This window comes from Chiloscyllium punctatum, chromosome 17 (genome assembly GCF_047496795.1).
Source record: "Chiloscyllium punctatum isolate Juve2018m chromosome 17, sChiPun1.3, whole genome shotgun sequence".
NCBI lineage: Eukaryota > Metazoa > Chordata > Chondrichthyes > Orectolobiformes > Hemiscylliidae > Chiloscyllium > Chiloscyllium punctatum.
In genome coordinates this window covers 83642893-83655339 of record NC_092755.1, presented here as the reverse complement: position 1 = coordinate 83655339, position 12447 = coordinate 83642893, and the positions used below count along the sequence as shown (strand labels likewise).

The 12447-nt window shown below is 40.3% G+C and overlaps 1 protein-coding gene across 11 annotated transcripts in view; it reads right to left on the bottom strand.

Moving 5' to 3' along the window:
- fbrsl1 (fibrosin-like 1) overlaps positions 1-12447 on the bottom strand; it is a 1025915-nt gene that overhangs the window by 48250 nt on the left and 965218 nt on the right. For 10 of the 11 annotated variants that reach the window (XM_072587705.1, XM_072587709.1, XM_072587706.1 and 7 more), the window contains 2 exons: positions 7585-7948; positions 1260-1531 (listed from right to left, as the gene is read on the bottom strand). In XM_072587705.1, coding sequence (XP_072443806.1) covers positions 1260-1531; positions 7585-7948 — 636 coding nt within the window. The remainder of the gene's footprint in view (positions 1-1259; positions 1532-7584; positions 7949-12447) is intronic. The other variant, XM_072587708.1, reaches the window with a different exon arrangement.

Here is a 12447-nt window from a genome sequence, read left to right as displayed (position 1 = left end):
ACACACGGCCCACCCCCCTCCCCCTCCACACACACACACACACGCGGCCCACCCCCTCCCCCACCACACACACACACGCACACACACACACACGTGCGCGCGCCCCCACCACACACACATGCGCGACGCACCCCCACCCCCACCCCCTCCCCCACCCCCCACCCCACACACCACACACACACACACACAGCCAGCCAGCCAGCCCACCCCCTCCCCCACCGCGCGCAACGGCCCACCCCTCCCCCACACACACACACACACACACACACACATGCTCGGCCCACCCCCTCCTCCACCCCACACACAGACACGCGCGCCCCCCCCTCACCACACCACCCACCCCACACACAGACACACGCTCGGCCCCCCCCCCCTCCCCCACCCCACACACACACACGGCCCCCCCCCCTCCCCCACCCCACACACACACGGCCCCCCCCCCTCCCCCACCCCACACACACATGGCCCCCCCATCCCCCACCACATACACATATATATGAATCTATGGGTTACGTTAGCATTTGCAGATTTGTATTTGCAAATACATTCTAATTTGTTCAAAAAGCATAGTCAGTGCGCCATCTTATAAATTCCTGCTTTGAAAATAAAGCCAGGTTAAAACACAGGTTACAACACAGACAGATTGTGAACAAGGCCTCACATCTAAAATGTCATCCTTTTGTATACACTGATAAAACGTTTAGTTTATCTCGGGGAAGAGACTTGAAAGAAATTCAGTGATTTGAATTTCAATTAATTGAATCCTGCATCCCTTTCTTCTGATTGACTATTTAATGGGAGGGACTCAGCCATTTTAGGTTTGTTCAACACTTTTGCATCAATTGTTTGACTCTTTGATCTCTTACTTATAAATTCTGTGTCTGCTGCCTCCTGTCTGACTACACCTGATGAAGGAGCAATGCTCCGAAAGCTTGCGTTTTCAAATAAACCTGTTGGGCTATAACCTGGTGTCGTGTGACTTTTGACCTTGCCCAACCGAATCCAACACTAGCTCCTCCATAACATTTCTATTTCGGGAATTAGACTGGACAAACACAACATTCACTTTTCTTTAAATTAGTTTATTTTACTCAGGAGTAGCTGAAATGAAACATTTGAGCCCTTAAAATGAAATTGGCATTCTAGTGAATCAAAAGGAATTAAAAATATTAAGGAGGAATATCCTACATGACTGACGTATCGTCCAAATATAGCTCAACAAAATCTTTAGACTTTGGGGAATAAAAATCTGCACCTACCTGAATAGCCAGGTCCTGCAGGGTGACCCGGTACAACAAGGCTGGTTGATGTTAAAGGAGGTGGTGGTGGTAAGGTAGCTGGTGTTGCAAACATGGCGTGGTGATGAGGATGAGTCTGAGGCCTCAGGGAGAAATTGTGTGAGGTAGCAAGGCTTGGAATAGATAAGGGCAACACTGGAGTTGATGAATTTAAGGAGTGGATTTGGGGGGATGAAGGCAAGTGTTTGGGTAGGCTGATGCTTGCAGCACTGCTGGCACTGCTACTCCTGCTGCTGAAGAAAGAAAATATGATCATTAGCTAATGTGTACACAAAATATAATAATAAAAATACATGCATACCTCATCTTTATGAATAAAACAAAATAGTGATTTCCTGTACAATCACTACTTCAAAACATATTAGAAAAATTCTGGGCTAATTAATTTCACATAATTAATTTACATCCACTCACCAAAACTGATACATATGACTTATGAGAATTCAATCTCACTAACTCTGCCTTTGCTCATTACAAAATTTACCTTGGTGATGTTTTTAAAATTTTTTTTTGTAATTATCCTCCCATGATCTTGTAATGTTCAGTTAGCTCAGTTGGCTAAATGGTGGTTTTGCAACTCAGAATAACACCAACTGCATGGGTTTCATTACTGCGCCATCTGAGGTTACCACGAAGAACTTCCATCTCAATCTTTTCCCTCACCACCATCAGTCACCTTTCTCTCTGATGAGAGCGCTGCCCGGTACAATCGCAACATTTAAGAGGCATTTGGATGGGTATATGAATAGGAAGGGTTTGGAGGGATATGGGCTGGATGCTGGCAGGTGAGACTAGATTGGGTTGGAATATCTGGTCGGCATGGACGGGTTGGACCAAAGGGTCTGTTTCCATGCTGTACATCTCTATGACTACGGCAACTTTACCTTTCTCTATAATGTTTATTACTGCACTAGTATAGTTATAAAAAGTTAGGATAATGAATACTGCTGAAAGACAGACATTTTCTCAAAGCCTTTCATCTTGCATCTCATATTTATCAGGAAAATGTATGAGAATACCAATTCAAGAGAAAACCCGCTTTTACACTACATGTGAGAAAGGGAGAATGCTGATTGGTTGGCTAATGAACATTGATTGATCGAAGTATTCCCATTGAGAATGCATCAATTCATGATAATTAACAATTAACCTTCAGGCAGGAAGGGGGTGCTTATGTTGCAGTGGTAGTTTCCCTGCTTCTGAGCTCGGAGGCCCATATTCAAATTCCACCTGTTCAAGGGGTATGTAATAAGATCTTTGCATAGGTTGATTATATCAAACTGGGAAGATAGTGGGCTAGTGGTAACGGCACTGGACTAGTGATCCAGATCCAAGAATTCATGTTCTAGGGACAAGGGTTGGTCGAAATCCCACTATGGCAGATGGTTAAAATATGAATGCAATGCATTAAAAAAACTGGAATAAAAAGTTAGCATAATGAAAACCAAGTAATCATTGTTGTAAAAATCCATCTAATTCTTTGTAGAAGCAAAGGTAGTTCAAGTCCCACTGCTCCAGAGTGTAGCATAGAGTGTGATTAAGAATATCCACAGATTTCAAGGATTTTCAAAGACTCAGCCCAAACCTATATGGCATCTTGGCTTTCAATACCTAACTACAATTTAAAGGGCTCTTCTAGCACTGTGGTAATGGCCCTACCTTTGAGCCAAGAAATGTAGGTTGAAGACCTTTTTCTTCCAGAGTTGTGTACAAGAGATATCTGAACAGGTTGATTAATTTTAAACCAGGCAAGCTGACTCTGATTTCTCAGAGCAATGCCCCTAACTAATGAATCCAAGATGTTATTTGAAAATGGGCATCGCTGACTTTATTTGTTGCCCATCCACAACTGTCGTCACATTTCATATAGATGAGCAGGAACTCTGGAAGAATAGCAGGACGCTGCCTGGCTTGCTGTGTTCTTCCAGACTCCTGCTGGTTTTCCTTGGATTCTAGCATCTGCAGTTTTTTTGACTCTAAGCAAGGTTGCATTTCAGATGGCAATTAAGAATTAATTATATTATTGTGTGCCTGGAGTGACACGTGAGCCAATCCAGGTCAGAGACACTAGTGAACAAGATGGCTTTTTTATGACAATTGACAGTGGTTACATGACTGGTATTACAACCAACTTTTTAATTCCAGATTTTTTTTTACTGAATGAAAATTTCACAATCTACCGTGATGGGATGAAAACCCGCATCCCTAGAACATTAACCTGGGCTTTTGGGTTACTACTACTCCAGGGATATTATTAGTCTGGCACCGTCTTCCCCCAACATGCAGCTTCCAGCACAGACAAGTTAGTCATTCTACAAGCCTGATGGATGATCCTGAAGTATGTGTACTAGAGGTTAATACGTTAGTACACAAAAAGTGTGTTATTTGCAGATAAGAAGAACATGTAATGCAGATATTTTCTAATCAACCTGTTCGGAAATGTTATTACATCCTACTGAAGCAGGTGGGACTGAACCCAGGCCATCTGGTTCAGACATAGGGACATTACCATTGCAATAACACAGCTCCCTAAACATAGAATCATAAAATCCCTACAATGTGGAAAGAGGCTATTCGAGCCCATCTAGTCCGCACCTCCCGCCCCCCCAACTGAACAGCATCCCATCCTGTCCCCGCAACCCTGCAATTATCATTGTTAATCCACTTAGCCTACAAACGCTTAGTCACTATGGATAATTCATTATTGCCAATGCACCTAACCTGCATGTGTTTGGACTGTGGGTGAAATCAGAGCACTTGGCAGATGCCCACACACAACGCAGAGCAGACAAATTCCACTCAAGGCTGAGAATGGAAGCTGGGGTCCCTGGTGCACAGGTAGTAGTCTGCAAACCACTTCACTGTCCCTATACCCACACCGCACCTGTTTCAATGTATAACAGGTGACATTCATTTGCTAGTTCATTTCTCAGAGCTCTGCCTGAGCAAAGTCAACTGCCTGGTTTAAAATTTAACCAAAACCTAGCCATTAACTGTCAACCATCAATTCTTTGTACTACCTCAGCCAATTATTATCCACTTGCCAACTCATCAGCACTCTCCTCAAACAGTATAAATGATTTCCCCATTAAATTAAGATTTTTGCAAATTATTTGATGAGCACAAAACTAAAAGGTTCGACAATTTTTTTTCCAGTAACACTCAAGTTCTGTACTACCAGATGATAAGTTAATATGGGCAATCCATGTGATTATTCCTTCAGTGTACAGTACATTTGAAAGTATCTTCTATTCACATCTGGATGCTTTGCGGGTAAACTAAATTATTAGTAAGGTGGCATGCTCACAAATAAACATCAATCTTGTAACCTGGAAAAAGTAGTCTGAAACAACTCTGCCCACTTTGTTATTCTAAACTGAAAATCTGGAAACTGCTATAAAGATTAGGATGACTCACCTCTCCAATGGAGTGATTTGAAACATAAGGCAGCTATTAACTGCAATATGGCAGTCATTGGTGCCATTTAACTCAAGTATGTGTTAAAATTTACAAATGCAGCAGTTTAATACAAATACAGCCAAGAATATCTCAGCTTAAATATATTTTCAACTTCTAGGCATGCTCAAACAAAACCAAGATGGCATTTCTTCAGATGAGGGGTGATTTTCTCTGGTAATTTGATTTACTACAGTAATGAAAAATTAATTTGGCAGAAGAAAATCAGGTCTTTACTGTACAAAGTTCTGCAATTCTTTCATTGGATATATAATTTCTTTTGTGAAAATAATTGGACTACAGTAACTTATTTGTTGACAGACTGTTTAACTTTTTGGTTTAATTATCTTGGAGTCTATAAAATCAAATCTGGAAGTATACAGCACAGTTTCGTTAGGATCTAGGAATATCAGTGAAACAATTATTTCTGTTTGCATTAAATGTAGCACTGGTCAAGTCGAGAGGGTAGATATTCAGGATAATATAAACTGCTGCCCGCTTGATTTAAATGATGACTACTGACAGCATTACTTATAGTTCCTGCCAGTCTGTCCCAAGGCAAGAACTAACAAAATGAAGAGTCTTTCTGTTGTCTGGCATATGTAGCAATTAAACCGATTGTGCTAATTTCACATCACTTCAATCAGCCAATGGTTTAAAAAGTTAATCAAAGTTGAGTTTGCAAAAATTACTAATGGTTGTTGATCAGGTAGACATAGAGGTTGACAGAGCATTGAGAACTACTCAATCTAAGAAGCAGGTTTTCAGAACTTAATTATTATTTCACACATTTTACGATTATATAACAGGTTGTAAGTTATATTAGATATGCATCATGAGTTAGTTGGAACAAATCACAGATAGTCACCATAATTTAATTACAGAACAATTACCTACTGTACCAAATGGAGGCAATAATAATGAAGTAGCAAAATTATAACTTGCATTTCTCCAATGCCTTTAACACAGTAAAATCCCAAAGCACTTCACTGGAGAGTTATTGAACAAAATTTGACAGTCAGCCATATGGATAATATATTGTTAAAATATTAACCAGTGGTCAAAGAGGTGGATTTTTGAGAAGCACAGGAGAGAGAAATTGCTAAGTTTAAAGAGTAAATTTTGCAGTTAATTTGTTTTTAACAAAAGGCAGGGCTATTCCACTAAACAAAGTTCTGAAACAGAACTCAAACTACAGCAATCAATAATAGGGGTGAAGGAAACTGGAATTGCACATATGCAGAGTACTAAAAGAAAGCAGAATTACCAGGGTTTGAGGTGATGATTGGAAATGGCAAGGCCCTAGTGAGATTTGAACACAAAGATAACATTTTTAAACAATATCAATTTATTATTATTTATTGAGAATTTAAGTAGTACTCAACACTTAAGTACTACTGGATTGGGGCCAATGTAAGTTATAAACATGGGGTGAAGAGTAAGTCGTATTAAACAAAAATAATGAGAGTTAAATAAAAGCTGAACTCCATGTCAGGTGGAAGATGGGAGTCTGTCTGAGGGAATACTGGAAGAGACAAGTTTGTGTTACAAAAGTATAAATGAAGACTTTAGCTACAGATGGACACAAGAACAAATCATCAGGTTGTAAGTACATTGTTGCTTGTGGAAGTTTGCTGCAAGCAAATTGGCTGTCATATTTCACACATTTATAGAGAGTGGCTACACTTCAAAAGTACTTCATCAGTCATGATGTAGTTTAGGGACATCCAATGGTCATAAAGCATACCAAACAAATACAAGATTTTCTTTTCAAGAAACTACCCTATGTTTCAAACTCTAACAGATAAACTCAAAAGTGAAATGTGTTGTTCATCCCTTCTTTCTTGTCCTTCTTAACACATTATGCAGCATTATTTCTATCACTACAACTGGGTGAAAAGTACCATGGATGAAGGTAACAGGACCGACCAATAATAGTAAACTTGGACTAGACTTGGGTCAGTAATTTATTGTATATTTCTGCAAAGTTCATTTTGAAATAAATTTTGGGTAACAATGTTGAAATTCAGTAAACGTCACCATTACAAACCTGACTTGTCACACATTGACTCTTCCTTAAGCAGTAGCTTCAATTAAGCAAACAGTTGAATTTTTTTTCCAATCTTAATATTTAACTTGTAGCCCATGTTTAAAATTTAGTTTTTAGCATAATGATTATTAGAGTCTACCAGTAGCAGTTTTCAGTGGACCTGGATGAAAAGTATGAGTGTTTTGCAAAGCCTGCGTGAGATCAGTTTTTATTCTAGGTTTCAGTATTAACCATATATAAAAGCTTTGTCAAAATAAATGAGCTGAACTAAGGAAGCAGGTTTTGGATTGCAGTGAAGTGCATGTATACTAGTAAAGTTGGTAAGTTTTGGTTTTTACAAATATTCACCCACCAATGGAGTGAAGGCTTGAGCAAAATCGAGAGTCTTATCTTTGGGACTTGGTTTGAATCAATCGAGATTGATGGAATCAAAACCCCTCAGTTAAAGACCTTACATAAATTGAGTTTTGTACCTCAGTGGCGTTCTTAGTGGAGTAGTGGGGCAACACAAAACAATTCCTGAATTTTGTAATTAGATTTTAGAGATAACTGATTAACCTTTCTAGGAAATGAGAAAGTACCATGGTGCTGCAGAATTAGGCACTCTGGTTAGTGTCACTGTTCTAGGATAGAGTGGTAACACAACATACTGGAATCACTTAATGAACTGTGCCAGAAACATACAGTGATCTTGACATTAGTACCAACACTGCTCACTCAGAATATAAAATGTGTCACCATGTAATAATTTGAAAGTAATACAATTTCTTTCCTGCTTACCTGATACTGTTAAGACTGCTGAAAGGTATCTGGTGATGAATCTGGTGATGGACAGGAGGCTGTGTGTGAATCTGAGACAGAGGATAATGCTGTATTTGGGGCTGTAATTGTGGTGTTGGGTGTCTTGTTTGCGGTTGTGCCTGGTAAACAGTCTCCTTTACTGTTGGACTCGCTGTGCTATTGGAAGCACACGCTGAAGAAGCTGGAGGTACAACAGCAGCCGGAGGACTTGGCACCAGTGGCACAAAGGGCGTCTCCTTGCTTTGTTCCTGGCTACGCTCTAGTCCAGAGACCTTGGAAACACCTGGTCCCTTTGTTTCAGGTTTCTCATTCAACGTCAGACTGCTTCCAGTGAAGTTTGAACCTAGAAAATTAAAGAAAAACAAACCTTTTCTAAAGCGTTTATGTGGAACATTTCCATGCTTAACCATCATCGGCTGACTCACCTCTCAGAGGAATACAGTCAGCTTTAATAACTCACTCCTAATTATTGTTAAATGCCTGTCGATTCAGGTGTTTGCCAAGCACATTCTAGGATAAAATGATTATGTTGCAGTGGAGCCCTGAAAAGTTCACAGCCTTTTCCCACTGTGCACTGATCAAAATCCTTAGCTCATTCATGCCTATTAATATTTCAGGATTAATTAAGGGGGTTTTATCACAAACTTAATAGCATTCCCCACAATTTATTTAAAAAAAACTACCTGTTTAAACCGACAAAGAGGCCAATCTCTCAGCCCCCCAGTCCAAGTATAATCCATTTGCACAAATTACAATCAAATGAATATGAGGGAGGCAAAGTGGCATGGATATTAACATTAATTGTTGTCTTGCTGCAAACAGCACATCCTTGCTACAATTTACTTAATGAAAATCTGTTTAGTTTAATTGCTTTGACACTGTTCTCTTTATCTCAATTAATGCATGTATCAAGCTAGCTTTGCCAGCCTCGCTTCTGTAGTATAGTCTAAATGATGAAATAACAGGGACTGAGGCCTGTGTTTACATCCTGGGCCTAATCTCTTCACTCAACAAAAATCATATTCCAGCTGGCTTAGCCTGGTTGGCGTTAGACAATCCCAAATATACAAAGGCAAACAAAAAGAAAAATATCTTTAACACAAGAATTAGACTTCAGGTGTTAAGAGACTTTGCAGCACAATTTATCTAGGTTAACAGGTTCATCATTTACTGCAAGATTTCAGTTAACTTTTAAATTTATTCTTTCCACGCTTTGAAATAATTATTAATCCAGTAGTTTTTGTTGAATTTCCATTTTCTTCTATGCAATGGTTTCTTCCAACAAAGACAACAGATGCCAACTGTCAACCTGTGCCATTCATGTTCTATATTATAAATACTGACACAAATCGACCACTTATTTTCCTGTTCCTTTTTTGCCAGGAAAAGCATGCCTCTTAGACAATCTCTGCATAATGTCAGAACAGTTCATTCTGAGAACCTTCATGTATGCCAAAATCTTGCCACAGTAGAACAATTTTTTTTACTGACCCCTATGTTTTACAGCACTTCTGCTACAGCACATCTTCAAAGGTCTTGCCCTGAGGCTTTACAATTGTCTCAGTTAACCTTTCCATCTCTCAACCTCCCTCTCCTTCAACACCGTCTTTGAAACATTTTGACAAAATTTCTGCTTTATCAGTTTGTGTACATTTCTGTGAAATTCACTAGAATCAGGGAAATCCTTAGAATGGAAAATAGTGAATAAACCTCCTTTACTCAAAAAGGGAATAAGGCAGAAAGCAGGAATGCACAGTCCAGTCAGCTTGACATCTATTGTAAAGATAGCTTTTAGCACTATTATTAAAGCAGGGCACTTGGAAGAGTTAAAGGTAATCAAGTAGAGTTAAGAGAATTAGACCTCCCTGAAGAAGTAATGTGCTGTGGATAAACGGGAACCAGTGGACGTACTGTATTTGCATTTCTCAAATGCGTCTGATAAGATGCCACTTCTGGCAAATAAAAGCTCATAACTTAGGGGATAACATATGGGCCTGGACAGCAGACTAGTTAATAGGAAAAAGGTGTAGTTAAAAAAAGAGTTGCTTCTGGTCACAAGGTGTAATAAGTGTTGTGCCACATGAATCAGTACAGGGCAACTGCGACTACGTGAATGACACGGGCTGGGAGTATGCGGATAATTGAATGTTCAGATAACAGTTTACCCAAGCACGTCCCTACCTCTGAACCAAGAGACCCAGGTTCAAGTCCCACCTGTGTTAGAAGTGTGTAATAACACCTCTGAACAAGTTGCTTAGAAAATAAGATCCTGAATAGTCTGATGAGGTGGATGTGAACAGGATGTTTCCTCTTGTGGGTTAGTCCACAGTAGGGACCCTGAGATCTTGTTTGGATAATCTGAAATTTGGATAATTGACGCTCCTGTAATTGAGGCTATCCTGTACCTGGGCCTTAACTTCTTACAATCTATGTAAATCATTTGGATGAAGGAACATATGAATATCTGATACAGGAGCAGGAGTAGGCCATGTAACCTGCTGAGCCTGTTCCACCTTTCAACATGGCTGATCTGTTTGCAAATTGAATTCCACATACCCATCTATCTCCAACAATCCTGAATTTTCTTACCCAACAGGAATTTACCTGTGCCTTAAAAAATTCAATAATCCCCACTTCCACAGCTTGAGGCAGTCTTCCAAAATTACAAAATCTTTAACAAATAATAATTCTTCTAAGTGTTGTCCAAAAGAGCAATTCTGATTTTAAACAATATCATCTCCTATTGGACTGACCCACAAAAGGAAACATCCTGTTCACATCCACCTCGTCAGACTATTCAGGATCTGATTTTCTAAGCAACTTGTTCAGAGGTATTATTACACACTTCTAGAACAGGTGGGACTTGAACCTGGGTCTCTTGGTTCAGAGGTAGGGACATCATAACTTCACTATAGACCTCATTTACTTCAAATGAAGCACCACTAATTCTCCTAAGCTCCAGTGCAAACAGGTCCAGCTTATCCAATGTATCTTCAGAAAACAATTGTTCCATCCCCAATTTCCCTAAGAAGATCTGTAGATAGGTCTGGAGACAGGTCTGTAAACTGTGGACAGTATTCAACATGTGGTCTCATGTATACCCTGTGTAACTGAAACACAACTTCTTCATTTTTAAATTAAATTCCTCTCATCATAGAGGATAGCATTCAATTTGCTTTCTTAATTACCAGCTGTACCTGTTCAGTAATGTTTTGTGACTCTTACACAAGAAAACCTAGATCCCTCTGCACCTCTGAATTCTAGTCATTCTCTGTTTAAGTAATACTGATTTTTTTTTACAGGTACCTCCTGCTTTTCAAACATTTGCTTTAAGCAACTTCATTTTTATGGAAGAGCTACATTGATACCCACTTTCGTGAATCTGAAGAGGATTTTCACTTTTACAAAAAAAAAAGACACTTTTTCTCATATAAATCATGCATCTTCGCTCTACGCCATTTTCAGCTTGCGAAAGGTTTCCTGGGAACGCTCTACTTTTAGATAGTGGGGGCTACCTGTATTCATAGAACATAGAACAATACAGCACAGAACAGGCCCTTCGGCCCACGATGTTGTGCCGAACTTCTAACCTAGATTAAGCACCCATCCATGTACCTATCCAAATGCCGCTTAAAGGTCGACAATGATTCTGACTCCACCACTCCCACAGGCAGCGCATTCCATGCCCCCACTACTCTCTGGGTAAAGAACCCACCCCTGACATCTCCCCTATACCTTCCACCCTTCACCTTAAATTTATGTCCCCTTGTAACACTCTGTTGTACCCGGGGAAAAAGTTTCTGACTGTCTACTCTATCTATTCCTCTGATCATCTTATAAACCTCTATCAAGTCACCCCTCATCCTTCGCCGTTCCAACGAGAAAAGGCCGAGAACTCTCAACCTATCCTCGTACGACCTACTCTCCATTCCAGGCAACATCCTGGTAAATCTTCTCTGCACCCTCTCCAAAGCTTCCACATCTTTCCTAAAGTGAGGCGACCAGAACTGCACACAGTACTCCAACTGTGGCCTAACCAAAGTCCTGTACAGCTGCAACATCACTTCACGACTCTTGAATTCAATCCCTCTGCTAATGAACGATAATACTCCATAGGCCTTCTTACAAACTCTATCCACCTGAGTGGCAACCTTCAAAGATCTATGTACATAGACCCCAAGATCCCTCTGTTCTTCCACTTGACGAAGAACCCTACCATTAACCCTGTATTCTGCATTCTTATTTGTTCTTCCAAAATGGACAACCTCACACTTGGCAGGGTTGAACTCCATCTGCCACTCCTCAGCCCAGCTCTGCATCATATCTAAGTCCCTCTGCAGCCGACAACAGCCCTCCTCACTGTCCACAACTCCACCTATCTTCGTATCATCTGCAAATTTACTGACCCCCCCCTTCGACTCCCTCATCTAAGTCATTAATAAAAATTACAAACAGCAGAGGACCCAGAACTGAACCCTGCGGAACTCCACTTGTAACTGGGCTCCAGGCTGAATATTTACCATCTACCACCACTCTCTGCCTTCGACCGGTTAGCCAGTTTTCTATCCAATTGGCCAAATTTCCCTCTATCCCATGCCTCCTGACTTTCCGCATAAGCCTACCATGGGGAACCTTATCAAATGCCTTACTAAAATCCATGTACACTACATCCACTGCTCTACCCTCATCCACATGCTTGGTCACCTCCTCGAAGAATTCAATAAGACTTGTAAGGCAAGACCTACCCTTCACAAATCCGTGCTGGCTGTCCCTAATCAAGCAGTGTCTTTCCAGATACTCGTAAATCCTATCCCTCAGTACCCTTTCCATTACTTTGCTTAC